Raw genomic sequence first — 24,690 nt, 5'->3', positions numbered from 1 at the left:
TCCCTCGCGAAGTGATCCCGTGTGGCAGTGTGGGAGCGCGGAGGGAGACGCCAGATGACCGCAGCGGGCGAGACGCGACGACTTCATTTCGTCGCTCGGTCGCCGCTCGTCGAACGGGAACAAGATGGCGTCGAGGATTTTTTTTCCTTCCCTTTCTTCTGCTTGGTCGAGCACTCAAGGGCGGAGGCGCCGTGCGCGTGCCCGCCACTGTTATTGTTTCCTGTCTTGTGTTAAATTCACAGATCCGAGTGCACGTGGTGTCACATTTGTTTGTGGTAAAAAACAAAACAACGACGCGTTACTGTGGGAATGGGTCGCGATCCAACGGAAAAAAACGACTCTTTTACATTTCTGCACCTTAGTTGTTGTGAATATGTTTGTGCTGCAGTTACATAAGCACCATTCCCCTCCGCCACTGTGGCAGAAAGCAACGTGAAGGGTTGATACGTTCACCAACATCTGCTACCAGCTGTTATGAGCTTCTGACACCATCTAGTGGGCCACGCAGGTGGAACATAAACCCCTTTGCATCCCTGTTGAACACAGTTTGGTTATTACCACGTTATGAGGAATTCAATGAGGGTTCTTTTAAATGATATCAATAAACATCCCACATGACAAGGTTATTGCCACTAGAACATTTAAACACCAAAATTGTGGAACAAAATAAACAGAAAACCAAGTGCATCACTATGTGGAGGTTTAAGGTGGTCATAACTGCCGGCCAGGGAGACTATATTTTATGTGTAATACATTATATGTCATATTCTATTTTATCAGTGGCTCCCATGTTTTGTGAAATTTCATCATGAGGGTTAAGGGTGTATCAGATTTTTCTTTTTACAGCTTAATGTTCTGCATCAAAGCTGTGATCCACCAAGAGTCACATCTTTCCATAAAAGCAAGATCGAGCACACAGCTTATAACGAGGAAATTGCAATGATCTTCTGTGAGAGATTAGATAAAATCATTCTGAGATGAGCACTGAAATAGCCAATAGTGTCGTAAATAATATATATATATATAATTATAATAAATACAATACCAACAGACGGAGGAGATATAATATTGCAGACATACAACTTGAATCTGATGTCAAACTGTGAGGAGCAAGTTTTGGGCAAACCGCAGCATATGATAAACTGTCGCTGGGGTCTATGTACAACTGTGTCACATTAGATTTATATATATCAGTTTTTCAAAACAACATTTTACACTTATGAAGTGCATATCCTTTTTTAGAGATAATCAAGAATAGTCACTGCACTCAGTGCACTGTTCATGTATAGCATTAGTTATGCATAAAGACTTATAAGGCTTCATCCTTTGGACCAAATATAGTTTACTTTACTTGATCTAGTATTGCCACATTGAAAATACTCAGTCCAAAATCCTTCATTGCAATGTCACATAAGAAAAAGTGTGTCCACTGGTCAGTAATAAGTAGTCAGTATGTTTTTTTAAAGTTAATTCTGTGATCAAGATATTATTAATCTAATCGGCCTATTACTTAATTTGTAAAGATTAAGGGAGAAGTGATACCTGCTCACCATATTCCACCATGGGTAAATTAACATTTTAAAGGAATAGGCAGAAATTCTTCACATTTGAGAAGATGAAACAATGACATATATCTTTACACGAAAAAATACTGTTGACAGTGCTCAGAACAGTGTCTGTGAATTAATTGTTTTGGCTCAATGTGTGTAAACGTTTGGAATGTTACATTTTTAATAAACCACATAATTACTCCTAAATCAGTTCGGTTATTTTATTTCATGTGCTTAATCTGTAAAAGATCAATTAAAACTTGAGTTGACATCCAAAGTAGCAGACAGTAACAGAAGTACAAGTACTGAAGAACTGCATTTGAGAAAATGTATTTGTTTGCCACAATACCATTTTTTATAGTGTAGCAACACTGGTTATAATCGGCCCTCATTATTTTTTACGATTCATATTACACCTGCCTGGAAGAAGTATATACCCACCACAACACAGCAACATTATTAGTATTATTATTATTAGTAGTAGTAGTAGTTACACAAAATAACAACTAACAACAAAAATGTTCCGAAGGGAGCCTCAGACACTCTAACTGTGTATTCTGTTAATCCAGGGTCTAGGTTTAGGATTTCATTTTAATATTTTAAGGCTTAATATTTGTATATACAGTATATGGGTTTAATCATAGACTGTATGGGTTTAATCAATGTATTTCCAAGAAGCAGATTCGACGAATTATTTTTATTAGATTTTTCCAGTTTAAATTGATTGAATATACTTTTAGATGACTCTGCTAATCAACCACCTTCTGTGTGAGTCTGAGTAGTTTCTAGGAAATGTACCGACGTGTGCTTGAGTTTGTCTTTTGGAACGAATCTGCTGCCGCTGCTCGTCATGCTAGCTAACAACACTACGTCACTTCCGGTGAGTTCAGGCGGGCTGGTTGAAAACGCAGGAAGGAGGATCGTCTGCTTAATGTAGTGCAACACAAGTAACGATCATCCGCTTAGTTTAACGCGCTAGTTCGCGTTCAACTACACGATTCACCCGCTAAATAATCGCACGCACGTTTGTGTTAAAACCATCGACAGTTAAAACTAGCTTAGCGTGTAGCAGCTAGCACACGTAGCCTGTGTCGACACTGGTCGGTGTTTGTGTTGATGTAGCAGCGGATGTAACGTTCTGGTAAATTGTGTTAACCGGATTAAAAACTTCTTTAACGTGACCAACTATGGAGCGACCATCAAGGTAGGAGGAGATTTTGTTTCCGCCCCTGTTCATTCTGTTGTTAGCGTATGTTGCTTGACAAGTTGTTTGTTGTTTACACACAGGAAGACGAAGAGTGTGAACTACCGTGAACCCAATGACTGTGACGATGGTGAGTTCGAACTCACAACTCGTTAAAATTATAACAACATAACGGCTAGATATAAGAGATAATAATATTACTACCGTTGGATGGCAGGCTTAATGTTTTGTACTTAAATCTACATGTCAGTTTGATCTTCTATTTGACTTAATATAAACACAACAGTCATCATCCCACATGCAAACAGCTTCCCCAATGTCATTTAGTCCCTTTAAGAATTCACACATCCTATTTATTAAAGTACAAAGTGCTGTCAGAGCAGGAAAACTAAGAATACATAACCACCATAACATCTGCATTGTCGACACTGACCAGACGCCCGATCAGGCAAATACGGAGACTTCACATCAGCCTGTAATATTTGCTGTTTCACATTCAGCACATTGTGGCCACCCCGAGGCCGGACCCTCTCTTTTCGTGGCACACAAGATGGATACAAATCGGTACATTAACACAAGACCTCTCTCACCACTAACGCACAGTATCTTCATGTCGTGACAGATGACGATTTTGCCTGTGCGAAGGCTCCGCCCAGCAAAAAGGCCAGAGACGATGTGAAACATCAGGAGCACAAGAAAGCGTCGAGGCAGTCGTCCAGTCAAGAGACCGACTCTCAGTCCAGCGAGAAGAGCAGGTGGGGAGTGTGACATCTGACCCTGTATATAATGACTAGAGGGGTACTCGGAGTACATACCTCTGTCAAGGGCAACGCTCTATCTCGCAATGTTCATTTTCTAATTGAATTTCTAATTACCAGGGATGACACACTGTATAACAGAGTATAAAATGGATCAAATCTTGAATTATTTCTGACATTCCCCCCCCATAGAGGACCATTAGATGAGAGGTTGTGTGAACGAGCTCTAGAGGCAGCCATCACGCTTTCTCTGCTCAATACTGCAGAGGAGGTGGAGAGCCAATCACCATCCAGTAAAGGTATGCTGTGTCTTTTAACAATATAGATTGAGTGTGTATGATGAAGGTGTTTTTCAAAATTTCTAAAATCAAACATTTTAGGAGACGTCAAGGTTCCTATTCCATTGGATGAAAACACAGATCCCTCGTCCCTGCACACGTCAAACTGCAGCGTGAATGCTGCAAGTCTGGGTAAATCTCCCATATCTTTGTCCAATGTGTTCAGTGCCTCATAATTTACAACTTCATGGTCATCCATCCTCGGAAAAGGTTTGAACAGTTTGTGAGTCTGCTGTGCTTTGATTTCTTCAGGCCTGGATGAAATCTCATCAGAAAAGGTGTTACCAGTCTCATCCAGACAAAGAAAAGCCGCCATTGAGGAGCAGAGGAAGAACTTGAAGGAAGAAGATGACGACTATCGACCCAAACCGATGCCAGGTTATTATCACTTGTTCTTACGTTTGTGTTTTTTTTTTTTGTGTACCACTGTTGTTTCGATGTGATTAAAATAACAATAATTTCCAGATTCAGAAAGTGATGACGATTTCAGCGAAGCGGATGAGAGTGAAGAGGAGGAATTCACCGTGAAGAAAGTCAGCAAGACTAAAAAGAAGGAGCACGTCGCCAAGAAAGAGAAGATTAAATCACCACGAGCCTCAAAGAAAGAGAAGCCGCCATCAAAGCCTAAATCTGTGGCAGCTGGTGAGTTCCCAAGATTCATCAAAGCACATTCAGCTTTTCTCCTTGAAGAATTATTCTAATTATTATGACTACTTTGATCCACGAGCAGTTTCCACACCAGTGAGAAATCCTCCAGCTTCCAAACTGGCATCCGAACGACCCGCTTCATCCCCCACACTTCCCTCCTTTAAACCTTTGGATTCTCTGAGTCCAGCAGGGGGCAGGATACCCAAGTGGAACCCACCAGGTGCAGCATGAGTGAACAGCAGCTGTGATGCCCACAGGTGTTTACACATTTAGTCTGAGTCACTTGAACTCTAAATTAATTATCTTTTCCTTCGCAGGTCTGATGGGTAAAAGTCCCACGTCGTCCCACAATCCCTCAGGGAAGTCTCCGGGTCAGGGTCTGCGACTCGGACTGTCTCGTCGTGTCAGAGTTAAACCGCTTCATCCCAGCGTTGCAAGTCACTGACTGAACTCTTCCACTGTCCATGTTTGTGTCAGTGATGTTCAGCTATAATATCCTTTTAGCTTTAAATACTACTTTTAAAAAATGTCGCTTGTAAATATTTCTTTCTTGATTTGTACAATAATAAATATGACGTGATTTCCTGCTTTGGCCACAAATGCCATATTTTGCCTCAAGAAAAAAAGGTCAAGAAGAGTTATAGTGATAATAATTAAGACATTAATTTGTCATGGTTTCATGAGTACAGTAATTTTGGGAGATTTACAAATTTCACCTTTTCTCTTTTTTCATTCTTGGTCTTATTTTACTAATCTCTCTATCCATTTTACAATGGCGTGCAATTATTGTATATTGTGTACATAAATTTGTCAAATAAAAAGTAAAAGGCAGTTTCAACACCAGGAGTTACTACATACATTTCAAGTTTTCCTTGTTCACAAATAACAGAGTCTCCAGCAAGGAAGAGCGCCTGTAAAATGGAGAAATTAAGTGATATATATATTTTATCTTTATTGTTACTTTTGAACCGACCTCTTTCTCAGTTTTTCCCGTCTATGAACCAAGTTCAACGTCTCATCAAGCTCTGGGGAAGAAAAATTTGGAATAGTTTAACTTTCTGGTAAATATTTCATTTTCCTGAAGAGACGCCGGGAGCTCTGTGAGATTTTACAGTAATGGTCCACTTTGCCTTTAGCAGTGGGAAATCCATACTTCCACAATTGTACTTAACAAGAAAGGATTGTGATCTCAGATTACACATTATCCTACCAGTTTCTCTATTGCTGGTGATATCCTGAGTTACACTTGGTTTCTTTTCATGTACAGTAATAAGGAAATTCTTTTGTCTGAAAACACGGGAGGACTCCGCCCTTCATTATTTATGAGATTGAAGTAAGAAAACAATAATATTCAGGTTGCTAACTGACTACGATGAGAGTGGAATTGCTGAATAATGTTTCAGAACAAGGTTTGAAGGTCAGGGATTTCGAGACCTCACCTGGAAACATTAAATATTGACACAGTGGATTTGTACAGCATTAAGCAATATTTATTATTATAGATTAGTCTGCCGTTTATTTTATCAACTGCAGAAGAGTGATTTGTTTTATTAAAACTTTTGTCAATACATAGTGAAAAACGTCATTGGAATGGAGCTTTGACTAATGATTAAAAAACAGAAAGCAAATGAAAGCAACTTAATAAAAATTTTAAATACACATAATCAAACTATAAAAGCGGTTCAGTATCATTAATAAATTATTTTATTGTTGATTAAAATTGTAAGACCTCACACAAATAAAATTAACATCCAAAGTTTGCTATTTAATCAAGAAGAAAACCTGTTTTGGCTAGATGATATGATTTTTTATGTTTTATGTTATGCTTATATAATATTTTGTTTATGTCGTTTACGTAATTATTTTCTGTGTTTATTTCGCATGAGCCATCATTTTTTAGCATGATACAGAAATAAAACCATTTCTTTAAGGGAGCAAGGAAATCATCACAAGGCTTGCCAGGTGTGTCCCAGAGACAGAAGAGCTGAGAACCACCAGCACACGTCGGTGAACTACAGGATATCAGATCACTCTCCGGTAAGATGTGTCACTGCATGTGGGTGTGAAGGGAGGGAGGGACAAAGATGTTTGAAGTTGAAGTACTGTTTACTCCTTTTTTGATTCAATGTGACACTTGACTTAAAGTCTCAGCCTACGCAGCAGCAGCAGCAGCATGATAAGGTGTGGCTATTTCAAAGTGACGGTTTTAGCCTTGGCCACGGCCTCGACCCTGCTGTACCTGAGCTCCATCAAGAATGAGGTCCATACCCACTCGGAGAGACTCGAGACGGCCCAGCACAACGATTCCATCAGGGGCCAGGGGATGCTCATAAGGTTGGACAAGATGGAGAAGGATATAAACAGGCTGCGTGAGTAAAATCCAAATAATCTAAATCAAAGTTTATAAATTGGTTGAACTTGATTTTTAAGCTGGAAAAACTCTGTGTGTCATGATCCAATAAAGGAGGTTGTAGATTATAACTGGGTTCAATTTGTTTCCAAAGTAAAGTTAAAAAATTTAATGTTTCCACATGTAATGGACCTGCTTCATGCTAAAGTGTTTATATGGACAAGAGCTGCGACCATCATTTTAATTATCAGCTACTATAATTATTTCCCAAATTAATCAATTATTTGCCCTGAGACCAATGTGGCCGTGTCAAATTTCTTGTATTTCATATATTATCCAACCAACATTTATAAAAAGAAAGCCAGAAATTATAGTAAAAAAGTGATCACAACTAGATAAAGATGAATTTCCTGCAGATCACAGAACTTAGTGACTCACTGAGAAACTTTTACCGAAGAAACAGTGACTTTTAATGAAGTTAGGTAAAGTTTGACTTTACAGGGAGCCAGTGACAGAAAACATCCTGCTCTCTGTTTTCTGTCCACAGTCGGTGTGATCGGCAAGGTTGAGATGAAGGTAGCAGCGGGGCAGAAGGAGGCAGAGGTGAAGAAGGAGAGGAAGGTGGTGAGGAAGCTGTTCCCCAACTCGTACCTGTTCAGTAAGTGGGGACAAGAGCTGTCGGAGGAGGAGCAGAGGGAGGCGGAGATGCTGTTCAAGAGGTACGGGTACAACGCCTTCCTCAGTGACCGACTCCCCCTCAACAGAGAGATAGCTGACACCAGGCCCCCCAGGTAACCCCCCCCCCCCTCGGAATCTCCCAGATCATCTCTGCACACACACCACACTCTGGTTAAACACGGGTGGAGTGGCTATCAATCAGATGACAGATGAAAGCTTATATTGATGCACAAATACAATTAATATCCTCGTGCATCACTGTCAATCAAGTTGTGTGTTAGCTCCATATTCTGCCAGTTAATGAACATATTCCCAGTGTGTTGGTTCCGGTATCTTATCTTATTTTAGGTATATACCGTATTTTATAATCCAATAACTAATCTATTCCAGGATGTGTCCGCTTATGTTTCTTAGCTCTGAATAAGTCTATTTCTGTTGATCAGAAAATGTATCATTACCTAAATGATCTAATAAACATGAGCAAATTCATTAAACTGAGGAATATTTATCTTAGTCTTGTGTTAAATAATTAATAACATTAATCCTGCTCACACTGTTATTGCATATTGTAAAGTATAGACTATATTATATCAAATTAATGACATTTAATATTAATATGATTTATTGTATTTATCTATCCTAGTATATGCATGTATACCTTTTTTATTTGATATTATTTTCCCTTGCACTATATTTGCTTTACCCTTTCTAAACATGAACCAACATGGATTTATCTTTTATTCCCCAGAAAACAAACTTTTTGTTGAATTGGACAAACATGTATACAAAAAAAAAAGTAGATTTTACTCTTTTCAGTAAAGTAGGTGCCTTTTTATTTAATGCGGATTTAATGTGAAAATAAAACCCATAATTTATGCATTTCTGATTTACAAACTGATCAATACGCGATGGAGAAAAACAGCAACAAAGAATTTTGGCTCCCGAGATATCCTTCCTACATTTACGTCTGATTTCCCACTTTTCTCCTGTGACCATGACGAACACCAGAACTACATATTTAAATTTGGATTTAAGATGTCAAAAATAAACACGCGTTCCCCCCCGTCACAGATGTGCTGAGAAGAAGTACCCAGCTGATCTGCCCACCGTCAGCGTGATACTGATCTACCTGGACGAGGCTCTGTCTATCCTCAAGAGGGCGATTCGCAGCATCATCGACAAGACGCCGGCTCATCTCCTGAAAGAAATCATCCTGGTGGACGACCACAGCAGTAACGGTAAATTAGATAATCTGCTTTAAGGCTATGGGAGATTATTCTGCGATATAGGCTGCTTTCATTTTTTCCACCATTTGTCTCCGACACATTATTTAAGACGTACAAAGACAAACAAAATGTTGACTGATGCTTCAAATCAAGTAAGAAGTGTTGCCCCCTGCTGGTCATTTGAGAGAAGACAGGTTCCACTTTGGCTTCACTTTCCAGACCTGGAGTTTATAAATCCATTTTTAGAAGCTTACAATGTTAATGCTAAGCTAACTACCTCCTGGCTTTAACTTCAGATTTAATGTAATGTTCAAAAACAATTCTTTTAAATATATATATATATTTGAATACAATAATATTTTTCTTCCTTGTTGGCGCCACCAGTGAAATTATCTTTATTATGCTGGGGTGACGTTTTGGTGGTGGACATTTCCAAATCAAAATCAGCTGCATGGCAACCGTCACTTTTAAGGCTAGTTTTTAATAGAGTTTTGTAACTAGACTGAGCCTACAGCAACATTAATAAAACCTTCACTGTCAGCAGAGGATATAAAGGAGAAACTGGACGACTACGTCACCCTGATCAACGAGGAGCGTCCAGGCCTGGTGAAGAAGGTCCGGCACTCCGAGCAGCTTGGCCTCACGCAGGCCAGACTGTCGGGCTGGAAAAACGCAGTGGGGGACGTGGTGGCCATCTTTGACGCTCACATCGAGGTCCATGTGGAATGGTTGGTTCAACACCTGAGTGATGCAAGTTAATTTGTCTTTTGGAGCGTTGCCGTGCTGGAGAAGCTATCAGTGCACACGTTGTTTCTGTTCTGTCGAGTTGACCTGTCACTGTTTTTGCAGGGCAGAGCCGCTGTTAGCTCGCATTAAGGAGGACCGCACCATCATAGTCACACCGGTGTTCGACAAAGTCAATTTCGATGACCTGACGCTGACTCCCTACGAGTCTGCAGCCGACGCCTTCGACTGGGCTCTGTGCTGCATGTACGTGCCCTTCAGACCAGAGTGGTACGCGCTAAAGGACGATACGCTACCTGCCAAGTAAGTTCAACGATAACTAGCCAGTTTAGCAAAACCCTACTTTGGTTAGGTCAGAAGGTCAACACGTATATCCAGCGGGGGAAGGTTTTGAATGTTGAGAAGTGGTAATCATGAAAGATAAAAATATTACTTTATTTGCAGCAAGAACGTTTTCAAAGCATCAAAATTATGCTGGAGATTATGTTTTGAGTGTCGTTGAGTATGCAAAAACTACTGAACCAGAGGTTTTTCCAAATTTTCGTGAATTTCTCAAGAAACTAGACTTTTTAAATACAATAACTTGCATCAAATAACACTCTCATTAAGATCGATGAATTACTCTCTGGGAAAACGTCGGATATGTTGAAAAGTTAAAGAAAGTTAAGGAAAATCCCGGAAATGCATTCTGATCCGGATTCGGCGCCAAAATCGAATGAGATGGCCAAATATAATTACAGTAGCTAACAGCATTTTCCCACAATAACACATTGTAAAAAGGACAGGCAAGTTGTATCCTGACTGTAGATGGTGCATGTTACAGTTAAATACGGTTGATATCAATTGCGTTGCACGAGGCGGTTTTGAAGAGGACCTCGACAAGAGAGCATGGAGTATAAAATATAAGGTAATGTTGTAAACTAGATTGATTAATTGTGGTTTTCTGTAAAAAAACAAAACAATAAATTGTTGTAATTTATATACAACAAAAAACTGTAAAACTTATCCTGTAATTTACTGTAGTTCTTTAAGTAATTAAGCATACTTTATTGGCAACTTTTTGCCAGGTATTTACTATTAATTCTACAGTCAATTCTTAACATCGAAGGCAATAAAGTGGCCAGTCAGCCTTGGTGGAGGTATGGGCTCGCTGAGTGTCCTTATAGTAATATATATTGAATTTATCATATTACAAACATTTGGAAATCTGAAAATTACGCATAGATTAGCTCTTTAATGTAAATATCATGTATTTGTCAATCTTCCCTCTTTACTACTCTTATTTCTGCTTTTATTAACCAGCGTTTCAATTGATTTCCACATTGTCGACCTGTCACCAGGAGTCCCTCCGTCATGGGGATTCTTGTAGCCGATCGCAAGTTCTTCGGCGAGATCGGGAGCCTTGATGGTGGGATGAAAATATATGGCGGTGAAAACGTGGAGCTCGGCATTCGGGTAATACTGAAGAACTCGGACTGTTTTTTTGGCTTAGGGTTCTGTTTGTCAAAGTCCGGGCTTTAAGATGATTTCTCCGGAGGTAATTATCTCACCATATCATTTGTTTTTCAGGTGTGGCTCTGTGGAGGCAGCGTGGAAGTCATACCTTGCTCTAAGATCGCCCACATTGAACGAGCATCGAAGCCTTACCTCCCGGACCTGAGTGTCATGATGAAGCGAAACGCACTGAGGGTGGCCGAGGTTTGGTTGGATGAATATAAATATAATGTAAACATTGCCTGGAACCTTCCTTTAGAGGTGAGAGCTTTTAGCCTCCGAATTCAAAAGACTGTTTTCAGAATTTGAAACTGACGCGAACGCTGCACTTCCTCCCACAGAATCATGGGATAGACATTGGGGATGTGTCGGAGAGGAAGAAGCTGAGGAAGAGTCTGAACTGTAAGCCGTTTCAGTGGTATCTGGATAACGTTTACCCCTTGCTGGACCCCTGGAGTGACCTGGTCGGCTATGGAGCTGTGAGTTTAAAATAGAAAATCATTCAGGGTGTCGTTTGACCTGGGAGTGAATACCATCTATTTCCATTCCCATTGCAGAAAAAAACCCAGATGTTAGTGGGTGTTTGTGAGTTTTTCGACCAGTGGAAAATTTGATTTTAGGTTTGATGCAGTGACACTTTGGATGCTATAAGAGTACATGTCCATGTCTGCTTCTGTCTGCAGCTGCAGTATGACTTAAAACCCAACCTGTGTATAGACCAAGGCCCAGTTCCCGGGAACACACCAATTATTTATCCATGTCACTTCTGGTCGCCTCAGGTATGTTTAAAGATTTATTGCAGGCAAACTGAGTCATTGTCATCTGTTCTAACCTACATGCACAGACTGATGTGCTTTAAATGTTTAATTGAATGTTTTTCCTCCCACATTGAAACAAATATTCCAATTTAAAAAGGAAAAGTTGCTGTAACACACAGACTATGATTTATATCTGTTGAATAACTGCTTTTCTCTGGTGCAGCACTGTTATTATCGCACTAATGGACAGATCTACATCGGCAGAATCAAATCTCACAAGTACAACAACCGCTGCCTGGTGGACTCGGGCTCTGGAGCTCCCCCGGGGCTGTACGACTGCAAAGTGGCCAAGCAGAAGAATTTCCCCATGCTGTGGGATTTCAAACAGGTGAGTAATATGTCAGTTTGAAGAACAGAAACAGAAATTGAACCTAAAAATGAGTAAATAAAAGCTTTAAGTACTCAAAAGGCAAGAGTGTTATAATATGGGAAATGTATTTACAGACATCTGATCCATATTGATGGAAAACAAGAATGCAAAAGTCAAAATACAAATAAAAAAATCCCATCGAAACAACCGCAACAACACAAAAGTATTTAGGTATTATTTAAAAAAAGGAAAAAAATAAAAAAGACGCCTGCCTGTCTGTTTGAGGTATTACAGTACAGGTGTTCTTCCTTTTTGTATGCTCCGGTACCGTAACATCTCAAACAGACGGGCATCTTTTTTTTATTGAAACAAACACATATAAGAGAAATAGTGGACGACAAACAAAGTTATACTAGGAAAGGAAAATAATAATAATAAAAAAAAGACAGAGGATATTATGAAAGAGAGAAAGGCTCAAATAGAGCGTAAATAAAAATCGTCGGCTAACTTGATCAGAGAAAGTAACGGTGCTTGTCTCATCGTCAACATCTGTCGTTGTTCATTTTCCGCTGTGGTTGCGTTTCAAAGTTGTGTGACCTTTGCATTTGTGTTTTCCATCAATGTGCTTGTATGGCACCTCTCAGCCACCGTAGAGAGGTTGACTAAAACATGTTTCATACCCAGGGCGAACCGATCCAGAACAGAGACACAAAGAGATGTCTGGAACTTGGGAAGGATGAAAACGGCTACTCCAAACTGGTTGTTCAGCAGTGCACTGGGCAGAACTGGAAAATTCAGAATCTCGTCGAGGCCCGTCTGCTAGGCCCTAAGAAGACGATATGAGAAATGAGCGTTTACTGCTCAAAAACAACAAACCAGAACAACCTGTTGTGCGAGGCGGTGGACTAGTGGCAGAAACTTGGACTATGGGCAGAAAAGGTCTCTGGTTCGTCTCAACGGAGAAACAACAAAAAGACGAACCTGGATTGACCTGTCCAAAAATCCAAGAGGATTCTCCCTACCCGGTCTAGTGCCCCTGAGCAAGGCACCTTACTCCCCCAACATTAATCTTAATCTTAATCTTTGCTTTGGTTTCGAGGGTGAAGTCGTGAACTGGAGCCCAAGAAGTGATCAGTTTTTATTATACGGCTTTTGACACTGATATATCTATCTATCTATATATATATATCTGAACTGCCACATACCTGAACTGCCACAGAGCAGTAGTGATTTTCAGTTTTTGCTTTGCTTTGCATAGGAAAGAGCTTTTCTGTTTGAATTTCCCACCAGGGCAGCCTTCCCCTTCCCGCCCGTGTCAGCCTTTTCCTTTCACAGAATAAACGGCAGTTATCAAGAGGGCACTCATACATTTTATAAATAAATAAAAGGCCGACAATGTTTAATTAGGGTGGAGTTTTTAAACAAACATTCAAGTCCACAGGATCCGTTGTGGTTCAGTCAGGAATGATCAGCGATGAAAGTGTCCCATCGTTTCTGCCACATGACGCAGCCCCTGTCCTTAAGGTGAGCCGGCAGCGAGCTGTACCTGCAGGAGGGAGGAAGGGCTCATGAGGGGGAACCACCAACAGACGAGGCTGAGACACCACCACAATTAAACAAATAATAAGTCTGTTTGTCCTCCGGCTGGATCAGGAGGCGGATCCAGGGATTATTTTTCACTTTCTTGTGTGGCATTATTTTCAGATTTCTCACAGAATCCTTCATGGATATTAATTAAAGGGTGCAATTTGGTGCGGATCCAAATATGGATGAAGATGATGCCTTCATGATCTGCATTGTTTCTTTGCTTTAGCGGTGGATTAATACACATTCTGAGCTCCAGTGTGTATTTGGGGCAGCAGGGGGATGTGGTTTACATCCGAACACAAAGTGTATGTGTGTTTATGGTAATTTAGGAACTTTGCGAATTGTGTGTCTCCTGCATTTTGCTCCATGGCACAGAAAATAAGTTTTGAGGTCAATTCCCTGATTGTTTTTGTCTTTTAAGGGGTTTTGCTGAAATATCATATCATATCCCCAGTTAACACGTTAAAACCTGTTGATTCCGACCTGATGGAGTTGAGAGCCAGTTCCTTCAGAGTGCCCAGGTTTGCTTTCAAACCTCCGATGCCCACAAAGGCTTGATAGAAGTCGTAGGAGAGGCCTGTGGTGCCGAACAGAGACGGGTCGTCGGAGCTGATCACCATCGGGTGGCCCTCGGACATCAGCACGGCGGCCGGGTGGTTCCTCAGGTCTGATACCAGCTTCAGCACCTGGAGGCCGGAGGTCAAACTTAATATACAGACAGGGACCTGTTTTCTCCTCGTGTGGGCTAAGAAATTCAACCTGGTTTGAGATGGGGCACAGCTCCACAGCCACGTTTCTTCTTCTGGAAAGCTCCTTCGCTAGCGGGTGGTGTGCCAGAGCGTAGCCGTGCCCAATGCGGGTGGTGTTGAACAAAAGGGCATCGAGGATGTTCTGATCCACGTCCGTGCCTTCGTCATCTGCAGAGAAACGAGAGGTGTGGCGTTGACGGGATCTTGGCTTTGCAACGGATGATAATGAACTTGACCGGCTCGTTCCCGCACCCACCTGTTTCTCCCGCATGAAAGAAGTATGGCAGCGTGACCCCCAGGTCAGCTGGCATGGAGAGCGCCTCCCTGAAGTACCACAGAGACCTGCCGCTGTCCTCCCTGCCCACCTGGAAGCCACAATGTAGGCAAACTTGGGCGTCACCACAAAGAGAACAAGAGCAAACCTTCTCTGCTACTGTTTGTTTCCTGCCATGTCGCTTTAAAAAAAAACATCAAACCTGAACCCCAGAGATGTTGGAGTGTGTAATGCCGTGAGTTCACTGAACGATTCTAACTAACTTGTTAAGGGTGCGTTTTAAATTCATCGTGAAATGTTCAGAGCATCAATTCATAGTTTGAGATCACTGCCGTCAATGTAGAGAAGGAGGGAGGGGGACTTTCATCAGCTCAATGGACACTATTGTACATGCATTCAGTCAAACACCTGTTTAAGGGTGGAGCTGTTTTGAGTCTTAGATAATCCTATAGTTTGCCCAGTGGAGGTTGGCTGCAGGGGTATAAATCTATAAATGCAACGTCCCCCTCCCAGGCTCCTCAAAGATCTGGAAATCTACAAATTAAGCCATGAAAGTTTACTTTTCCTTGATTTGTTTCCCCTTTTTCTTAAAAAAAAATTCACAAAAATAACCTTTTTAGTACCAGATTGAAAAGCAGCAGGGATTCATTTCTAATCTAAACGTTCCTTATTCTCTTACCAAGTCAAACCCTGCCACGACGTCTGGGAAGTCATTCTGCAGCTGAATGGCCTCTTTTATGGCTCCTTTGACCTCAGACACACTCAGAGCCCTGGAGGAGGCAGCGAGGAGAGAACACAGGAGTGAGGACACGACTCGGTAAAACAGGATCGGGCGACATGCAGCGTCAGCACTAAAAATATACATAAAATGTCTAATGTTCAATCGAAGGTGAAAACAACCGGTGCATTAGTCAGAGTCCAAAGATTATGATGCATTCAGAGGAGGTACTCAAACATTTCACTTGAGTAAAAGTAAGTACTTGTTTCTGGATGTACTTTAAGTACTTTAGAAGTACCTGTCGCGTATTCCTAAAGCAACAATCATTAACTGTTCCCACTGTTTAAACATGAATAATACAGGTTCTTTCATATTAATAAAGAATTAGCAATATGGAATCTTGGCCTCTTTCAAATCTATTTCTGGTGTTTTTATATATTTAGCAATTTCCCTGCTGATCCAAATAAAAATCTGGATCTAGTGGATTTAAATCTGGTTTCATAAGTGTCAAGGGTTTTTTTCAGCCGCTGCACAGAAACAAACAAACTCCTAATATGTAGCTGAGAAACAATACTGAGTGCCATCTTAAATCTTACTGATGAATTTATTTACCTGTGGACCGAAATGATGATGCGAGCCCCAAGAAAGTCTGAATGATCATCGACAAATTTCTTTGTGACTTGTTGAAACGTCTTGAGAGTCCAGACCTTATCGTGAACGGTCCCGTCGAGCTCGTACGTCTACAAAACCCAGAAAACATTTTTCATGTTGCAACGTGCAGCAACGTCAGAGCTCCTGCTGCTTTCTACCGAGGCCGGAGCTGCAGGGATCAAGTGGGAAACCAAACGAGGGTGAATGAAACCTTGGAGATGCCGCTCCTGAGCTCCAGATACATGATGTTGTCCTGGTGGAGCTCCTCCAGGCCCTTGTAGAAGTAGTCCCTCAGCACAGGAGCATGGGTGATGAGCCCCGCTGCTGCGATGAAGGCTTTCTCAAACTTCTCCCACACAACGTCCTGGTTTGGATACTCGTTGTCTGGATCCTCGGTGAAGAGAGTGAGGTGCTGCATCAAACTAGAACGAAAACACACACAAAATGAGAATGAATAATGTGTATTAAGTTCCCTTTGTTACGTCTTGACCTGGATATGTGTGAGGGGGAGTTTTTAAATATTCCTTCAACCTGCTGTCAAAGCCCGTGGGGTCTCCTATCTTGGCTCGCAGGGTCTCAAGCAGCTGCCAGTAGAAGCAGTCCCACCGGGGGAACGGCCGGCGGTCGGAGAACAGGAAGCGGACCGAGTTGTCCCACGTGAAGCAGATGTAGCAGTGAGGCCTGTAGGTGACGTTTCTCACCAGCCAGTCCACGCCGACCAGGGTGGAGCCGTGGATGTGGAGGGCTGCACCTGCCGGGGACACAGCAACGTGACCTCAGGACTTTGGGCATCGAACCCATGAGACAATGGGCCCCTGAGCACATGACTACAAGGTCATCCTGTGTATCATTGTTTTGGACGTCTTAGTAGTCCGTTTCTTGTCCCTTTGCAGTATTTATTTTGACATAACTACATCATCTTGTTTCTTGGTAGTCAACTAACATCATTTTGAGCTAATTGGATGTTTGTGTCATTGTTTTGTGTATTTATTTATCCTTCACATCATTCTGTGTTTCATTGTTGTCAGTTTGCCTTACCGTTTTGTGTGTTTAATTTTTGTTCTATCACCTTTTTCCCTCTCTGGAGCTACTGACGATTCAAAAGTTGCACATCTGCACTAAAACACCTCTGCGTAGATATTAGGCTGCAGCACAATATACACATTACAATTGGAATTCATGAAAAAAAACCTCTGATATGCAGGTTCTGTTTCCTCAAAGCAGAGTAAAACCTACTTAAACCGATTTAGCCATGTTACTGTCTCTTAAAGAAATGACCCAGTTTGCTGTAACATGAAGGAAAAACCTGTCTGTGGCTCACTTGCTCCCATCATCACCTTTAGGCATCTTCTGCAGCAGTTTGAAGATGGAGCTCTTCTGAATGAGAGGCTTTGCTTTGAAGAAGTGAATGGCCGGTGGGAACTGGGCAGCAGACATCTCCCGCTCCTTCTGCCGGTGCAGGGACGCTCCCAGCTTCTGCTCGGCCGCCGTCAGGGCCACCCGGCCCCCGGTCTGCCTGGACGCCTCCTGACGCATCAGCAGGTCCCTCTGGGCGGGGTCTGGCATCCCGTCAGCCGACCCCATGAGCCCCAGGAGGAGCACATAGGGGGCCACAGCCGGGAAGATGGAGATCATCTCTGGGTGCCACTGCAGGGTGCCGTCGTCCTAGAACATGGTCACACTATCTGTGACTGGTCGTGTAAAGAGAGAATTACTGTGCGAATGAACTAATGAGATTTAAGTCTCTGCATCGGGAGCAGGAGGTCGCAGGAGTAACAGACATGATGACACGCTGCTCATCTCGCATTACAGCGCTGACAAGAGTCCATTCACTAACTTGACCGTGACCGCTTAGCTTTCTAAATCAGACATTTCCGGGAGCAGAGCGGAGGAAAGTGAAATAATCCTCATGGAAGCTTTTACAATAGATTCGAAAAAACTAAAACTAAGTTACAGGCTAAATGAAGCAACTTTAGAATCATAAAAACACTCACAAGCAAGCCGGAGCTCCCGAGGTCCTGCGTCTCAGCCGTCTCCCAAAAGACTCCTCTTGTTTTCCACACGCCTCTGTCGACATGTCAGCAAAATACTCGGAGCAGCCGGACAATTGGGGCATTTTTGTCTGACAAATACCATGTGATAAACTAATGAATGAAGCATGAATGGCCAGTGTTACAAAATAAAAGTAAAAGCCGTACGTGGATCGGCAGCGAGGTCACAAATTAAAAATAAAAAAAAGCACACAAACAATCATGTGAACCTAAGGATTTATATTTTATTATGTTTTACATTTTCCACAATTTAACATTTTTCCAGTTTGAGACACAATCTCAAAAAAACAAACAATAAAACAACAACCACACATACGTATAATTTACTCTGGAAACCTCATACACATACAGTGCCCGCTCTGGAATGACAGCACCCACTCTTGAACTCATGACGGAAGAATAACAGACAGGTCGATGCAACGGCAATAAATTAACTGCGGAAGGTCAAGCTCGGGTTCGGTCTCACGGACGCTATTTGTTTTTTGCCTCTGTTGTGATTGGTTGGAGCAGACACCCGTTAGCAACACAATGCCCCGTGCAACTTCTAATTGGGGGAGAGGTTAATGACAGAGGGAGAGCTGACACACAGATGACGTGTGCGTGTCATGAAGCCTGATTCAATAAGAGGGCAACCTGTTAAAACATCCAGCCATCCCCGACTCATCAGTGTAAACCGAGACCCTCGGAAGGGGGGGGGGGAAGGAGAGTAAACCATAACAGCTGTGCAGTACCTTCGATGATGATGATGAGGACGATGATGATGCACATCTGTCAATTTTAAGTTGCAGCGTTTATCTCGTCCCTAAATTCACAGAAAAATACAGCAACACATCACACAACAACAACAAGGCGTCTCTTCGGCGTCGGAGATTCCATCGCCTCGCACACACGAGGAATGACGTCTTTCATTTGACCACATAAAAAATAAAAAGGGGGGGATTTCCGTTTTCCTCTGATCCAGCAGCTCAGTCCAGGAACTTGCGGTTTGGGTTGGCGCCGAACAGAGCCACTCGGATTTCAGGCATCATCTGCGGACAGAGAAGAAAGTGTGTGTATGAGCAGGAGGGTAAAGAAAAAAAAACTCAGTGTTTCCACATTGAGACAAGTGCTGTCAAAAACATGTTTGTTAAGTGCTTCGCTTGGTTTATTTTAAATGGTAATTCAATTTCAGGCCAATAAACGTCTGTTGACCTTAAAGCCAGCTCTGCTTCATTGAACCGGGGACAGACTGACTGGAGAAAGAATTAAACCAAACCTTAAACATATATATGAATCACCAGACGATAGCTCAACTGGTACATGTACGGCAGGATTACAATTACCTATGAGGATGTGTGAGCTCTAACTACCTCCTGTGTTTAATGACAGTTTAAGTGGAGACAATTTAACAAAGTCAGGAGTTGTTTGCTGCCGGTAATTATATTTATTTAAGAAGGTGAGAGGAAAAAAATATACGTGACATGTAAAGAGTCTCTAACTCGCCTTGAAGAAACCTGTCCATAAATTATTTCTCCATTTTAACGATAACACTTTAAATACAGAATATTTATTGTCACATGGTTATAGATCACAATTCAAAGACAGAATTTAAAAACCATAAATAATGCTGATAGATGAATAAGAAAATAATGTACGAGGAATATTTACACAGGGATGAAAAGGAGGATTTAATATGAGCCATCACTGTTTCGTACCTGCTGAGCCATGAGGTCCAGTCTGCTCTCCAGAGTGTTGGCCACCTTGATCTTCCCGTTGCTGTTATAGACCTCAATGCCTCCACAGCTGAAAGAGGAGAAATATTGTAAACAAAATGCTTAAACATTCTGGAGCAATTTTTTCCCCTTGATTCAAGTTTCCAGTGTGACGGTGCTCACATGTCCGGGGAGAGGAAGTTGTCCTGGTCGATGCGTACCTCCAGGTTGTTCTTCACACCTTCCTTATAGATGGGAATGTTCCTCTGGATGGACGCCTGAGGGAGGAGTCACCGTGAAATCTCTTTTATACTCGTCTCACACAAAGTAAAACATAAATTTCCTCTGCTAATATGTCTTACTACACGCACCTAGGACATACGACCTGTCATACATGCAACATGCCGCGGCCCCTGTGCTCCTGCAGCCGTCTCCTCAGTGCCCACGTAATCAGCTTGTTTCTATCAAAAGCAGCAAAGCCACTGAGGAGCTTTTCACGACTATTTCCGTCTTAATGTGATTCATTTTGATTCACTGGGCAGTGACAGTTATTTGGGCTGAGGAGAAGGAGCCAAATCCTTGCAGCTGACAAGGCTTCATCTAAACTGATTTGATGTTAAAAGGGGTCGTGACATTACTTTAGTTCTCACTGGTTTTATTCGATGTTTACCCTGATGAGGCCGAACGTGCACTCGCTAGCTTCACTCACCTGGATCAGCGGCACGTCCTGTTTACGGCAGCGAGTCGTCACCTTGGGCTCCAGAAGCTGATAGAATCCCTGGTGTGAGAGATTATACAAGGTTTTCAAACCTCAGTTTGTGACGTCAACACAGTCTCATCACAGAAAAACATAATATACACTCAGGGGCCAGTTTATTAGGTACACATAGCTAAAACCAAGGCAGTCAGTGAAAACAGTCCTGTTATTAGCTTCCCTGCCACTCCTCTAAACTTGACAGTTAGGAGTGGTTGTTCTTTCCACTTATTGAGCCACATCCCACCACTATTAATAAGACAATCACACGCAAAAATATTCATTTTAAAGCATCATATCACTGGTACAGAACGTTTAAGGTAAAAAAATGCTAATAAAAATTTGATTTTATTTTGAATATATTTAAATACTTTTTTCCACAATCATCTGGTGATGCCCAGTAATTATTCGAGGGAGTTACATGTACACTTTGAAGTAGGGAAGGAATTGAAGTATTGATATAAATCTGTCTGTAAAACAAGTCAACCATCATTAAGTTGACTTATCCTCTGCCGAACATCAGGATTGGTTGCAGCACTGTTTTATTAGGTTGTTACACTATAGGCAGCTGTACCTAATAAAGTGGTCACTGAGTGCACGTGCTTTATGTTAAGTGAGAGAACAGACGAACCTGTAAGATCAACCCATCCAAGAGAGAGGGATACCTCGCCGGGTCTTTTGCGACATTAGCGAGCCGCTGGCGAGCCTCATTCAGCATTTCCTGTCGATCCAGACACACAAATGTTTTATCATCCACACAGAATCTTTTATTAATCTCCTTCTCCTGCTCCTTTATGGACATTAAATATTTCAGCACATCAACAGGATGGTGTTCAGCGTCTTACGGAGATCATGTCATCTCGGGCCTTCAGGACCTTCAGTCGAGCCTGGTTCATCAGGTTGGACATTTGACTGTAATGTTGACAGATAAAACACATCTGTTAAGATTACTAAGGGAGCTATGTTTGTTCAGTGAGACACAAAAGGGTCATTGTGTGATAAACCAAAGAAATAAAATCACAGGAACATGGCATCACACACAGTCATTTATTTGTCCTGAAAACCGAGGGCAGGACTCGCCCTGTCCTGTGAAGTCTCGTGGTGACTCACATTTTCTTCTGCTGCTCGATCTGCTTCTCCTTCTTCTCGTAGTACTCCATTATCTTCAGCCTCTGGGTTTGGACCAGACGGCCCTTCTCGATGTTGAACTCCTCCTCCGCCTGCAGGGGGAGACACAGTTCACTCAGAGGCGGCAGGGCTCTTCCGTTACAACACCAGAGTTAAGAATTAAAGTGTGTCCACAAACATCTGCACGGCCTGGTCATCTATAATAAGTCACAACTATGTTAATATGTATAAAACTTTTTTAAGTTTTTTAGTTAATTGTAAAGTGTCCACAGTTTCCCTGAACACAAGGAAATGTTGCATTTTTATTTCTTAACCAAACTAGCAACCCAAAACCCAAACAAACTAATAATAAATAAACTAAGATGTATAATATGTTCAAATCAAATGATTGTTTTAACCCTGAAAGTTCATTTTAGTGTTGTTATTATTATACATAATATTTCATTACTTTATTTTTGTCCAAAAGAACATTTAATATGAACATATATATTTTGCAGCTAGAAAGAAAAAAATTACACTTGAAGCTTAAAATAAATTAACTCTGTGGCTCTGTGTTTTGGCAACTTCTACACTGCCTGGTCAGTAGGGGGCGCTACAATAAACTTCAAACTCTGAAAGGACAAGTGCAACATTACAGGCCAGGATTTAATGAACCCTTGTGCAAAGATTGGGGTGAATAGGTTTTCTTCGTGTTTTCCTAACATTTGAGATGGATTAGTCAGAGGCTCTGACTGGGACTGAAGGTGCTGACGATGACCAGTTCAAGTTGAGCTGGTGACTTCTGACTCTTTCCCATCACTCCGCTGCTGACTCATTCAGAAAAGGGATAAAACTGTCTAGAGCTGATGTGCACGTGTGTTTATACCTTTGCATCAATTTCCTCTGCCTTCTCGTTGGCCTCCTGCTCGATGAAGGCCATCATGTGCTTGATCTGCGAAACACAAACAGGAGAAACATTAAGAGTCACTCAAAAAATATATTAAATGTTGTTTCCACCAAAGCAGGATTCGTTGAAGCTGCCTCATGTGACAAATTCAAAATCACAGCCGGGGTTTTCCACAATCACCAAAGACTCTTCTCACCATCTGGGTGGAAAAATATATTCTGGATGTTGCACAATAAAAAAAAAGAGACCACTTCCCGAATTGTAATTTTACTTCCTCAAAGCTGTAAATGAGCCGGGGATCAAACCGACAACCCTCAGTGGACGACCCACAGCCTCCCACCCACAAGACATAAAGGAATAAGACTGGGAGTTTCATTCTTTTTAAATAAGTGTCAGTTCCTATTCTGAACATTGATTTAATTTAATGGACTACATTTATTTTGAAAGTGCTCGCAGGGGTTATGTTGAGTCGTGTTGTTTTATTTTAATTTGTATGTTGCGTCCTGTTGTATGTTGCTTCTAGTTGTTTGTTGTGCCCTGTTGTATGATGTGTCCTGTTGTATGATGTGTCCTGTTGTATGATGTGTCCTGTTGTATGATGTGTCCTGTTGTACGATGTGTATTGTGTCCTGTTGTTTGTTCTGTCCGGTTGTACGTTGTATGTTGCATGTTGCATGTTGTGTCCTGTCGTTTGTTGCATGTTGTGTCCTGTTGACACACTGGAAGGCAGTTTTCCTCAAAATGAAAGCAGGGTTTTGTTGTGTTGCTGTGAAGTGACTGGTGCAGCCTCTCACACCACGATGAGGAATAGCTCCTCTGATTTACTTTCACACATGTACGACTTGTACACCCCAGGATGAAGCAGATAATTAGCCTCTTAGCTTTACATTCGCTTGTGTAGCTTTACATTCGCTTGTGTAGCTTCACAGTAGCATGTGTAGTTTTATTCCCCTCTGACTGAAGCTCACCCCAGTTCCTCATCAGGCCCCTGACATGGGTCTATCACGTGATCACGTGGGAATATGAGCCTCCACATCCCAGCTACAACTTCCACACAACACGGGACACAAAATGGCTTCTTATTTCCACCAACACTTTATTTCTCATATCTAAAAAAACAGCAGCTAATCAGTGGTTGAGCTGCAATGTTTGGTTCGATGCTAGCTTACGCTGTCAATGTCATCCCCCTGCACAGACGCATTAGCATTAGCATTAGCCCGTGTGACGATGAGAGGAAACCGGGTGCGTGGAGCGCTGCAGCCGCTTGTTGGATGTGGATGTTTGAATCGTGTCATGTTGAAGGTGAAGTCGCTTCGTTTACCTGCTTCTGAACGTCGGCATCGCTGAGCGCCATGGCTGCGGTTGTTAAAGAGATCCGCCCGGGTCCTGCCACACACAAGAGCAAAACACCGAATGACACACGAATCAAACGCACCCACACGCACACAGCAGAGCATCGTGTACACACGTGAGAACAGAATCGAGTGATGTGAGTGTTTGTCGGATCTTTCTTTACCGGAGAGTCTCAGAGGAAGAGCTTTGAATTAATCGCCGCAGTCGTGACTCTCAAAGATGTCTACGGAGGGTCAGCTGATGCCCCAGGTCACATGATGTTTACTTCCGGCCCCGCGGCCAATCAGGCGCGAGGGCCAGAGAGGGGCTTACGTCAGTGCAGAAGATGGAAATAGTAATTAATATATATTTAATGTGACATTTCTATTGAAGGATTATTGTCTTTTTAATTATAGTAAATTGTAGTAAATTGTAATGATAATATATATATACAGTATATAATATTCACAACATTGCAACACAACATCCGTTTTAATTGAGGTTGCATTATCTTTTTATTATTTGAGTCTTACTTTTCCATGAAAAAAATTATTTATGAACAAGGTGTCTTATAATTAATAGATATATTTATAATATATGACAGGAATGTTTTTATTCATGTACTTCCTTCATTTGTTTTCCTGTTGTACAGTGCTTGGTACTTTGTGTTGAGAAGTGCTCCATATATGTTATAATAATTATTATATATTTTGTATGTAATATTTTTATGGTTAGAGGCACAATGTCATAT

At 41.7% G+C, this 24,690-nt stretch overlaps 4 protein-coding genes across 4 annotated transcripts; 2 read left to right on the top strand and 2 right to left on the bottom strand.

Moving 5' to 3' along the window:
- The first annotated feature begins 2,430 nt into the window (after positions 1-2,430).
- On the top strand, positions 2,431-5,336 carry rad51ap1 (RAD51 associated protein 1). Its single transcript, XM_053415138.1, has 9 exons — positions 2,431-2,754; positions 2,838-2,884; positions 3,377-3,509; positions 3,705-3,811; positions 3,893-3,982; positions 4,103-4,228; positions 4,316-4,492; positions 4,581-4,718; positions 4,816-5,336. Exons 1-9 carry the CDS (start codon positions 2,738-2,740, stop codon positions 4,941-4,943), a joined length of 963 nt encoding a protein of 320 aa, XP_053271113.1. The 5' UTR covers positions 2,431-2,737; the 3' UTR covers positions 4,944-5,336.
- A 589-nt stretch (positions 5,337-5,925) lies between these two features.
- On the top strand, positions 5,926-14,294 carry LOC128428861 (probable polypeptide N-acetylgalactosaminyltransferase 8). The gene is made up of 12 exons (XM_053415132.1): positions 5,926-6,535; positions 6,644-6,867; positions 7,396-7,639; positions 8,598-8,764; positions 9,297-9,480; positions 9,602-9,799; positions 10,837-10,951; positions 11,066-11,251; positions 11,332-11,469; positions 11,674-11,769; positions 11,972-12,136; positions 12,803-14,294. Exons 2-12 carry the CDS (start codon positions 6,672-6,674, stop codon positions 12,959-12,961), a joined length of 1,848 nt encoding a protein of 615 aa, XP_053271107.1. The 5' UTR covers positions 5,926-6,535; positions 6,644-6,671; the 3' UTR covers positions 12,962-14,294.
- Positions 13,446-17,732, bottom strand: ada2b (adenosine deaminase 2b). The gene is made up of 9 exons (XM_053415134.1): positions 17,435-17,732; positions 16,629-16,848; positions 16,309-16,519; positions 16,059-16,186; positions 15,408-15,498; positions 14,711-14,819; positions 14,465-14,622; positions 14,189-14,391; positions 13,446-13,664 (listed from the first exon to the last, which is right to left on the bottom strand). The coding sequence occupies exons 1-9, from the start codon at positions 17,730-17,732 to the stop codon at positions 13,577-13,579; spliced, it is 1,506 nt and encodes a 501-aa protein (XP_053271109.1). The 3' UTR covers positions 13,446-13,576.
- A 620-nt stretch (positions 17,733-18,352) lies between these two features.
- Positions 18,353-24,235, bottom strand: atp6v1e1b (ATPase H+ transporting V1 subunit E1b). Its single transcript, XM_053415147.1, has 10 exons — positions 24,124-24,235; positions 23,929-23,993; positions 22,587-22,652; positions 21,704-21,813; positions 21,439-21,505; positions 21,225-21,314; positions 20,549-20,617; positions 20,023-20,117; positions 19,843-19,930; positions 18,353-19,176 (listed from the first exon to the last, which is right to left on the bottom strand). The coding sequence occupies exons 2-10, from the start codon at positions 23,959-23,961 to the stop codon at positions 19,114-19,116; spliced, it is 681 nt and encodes a 226-aa protein (XP_053271122.1). The 5' UTR covers positions 23,962-23,993; positions 24,124-24,235; the 3' UTR covers positions 18,353-19,113.
- Between the last annotated feature and the right edge of the window lie 455 nt (positions 24,236-24,690).

The sequence above is a fragment of the Pleuronectes platessa genome, chromosome 22, assembly GCF_947347685.1.
Source record: "Pleuronectes platessa chromosome 22, fPlePla1.1, whole genome shotgun sequence".
NCBI lineage: Eukaryota > Metazoa > Chordata > Actinopteri > Pleuronectiformes > Pleuronectidae > Pleuronectes > Pleuronectes platessa.
The sequence above is the reverse complement of the archived record's forward strand: the minus strand, read 5'-3'. Positions and strand labels throughout refer to the sequence as shown.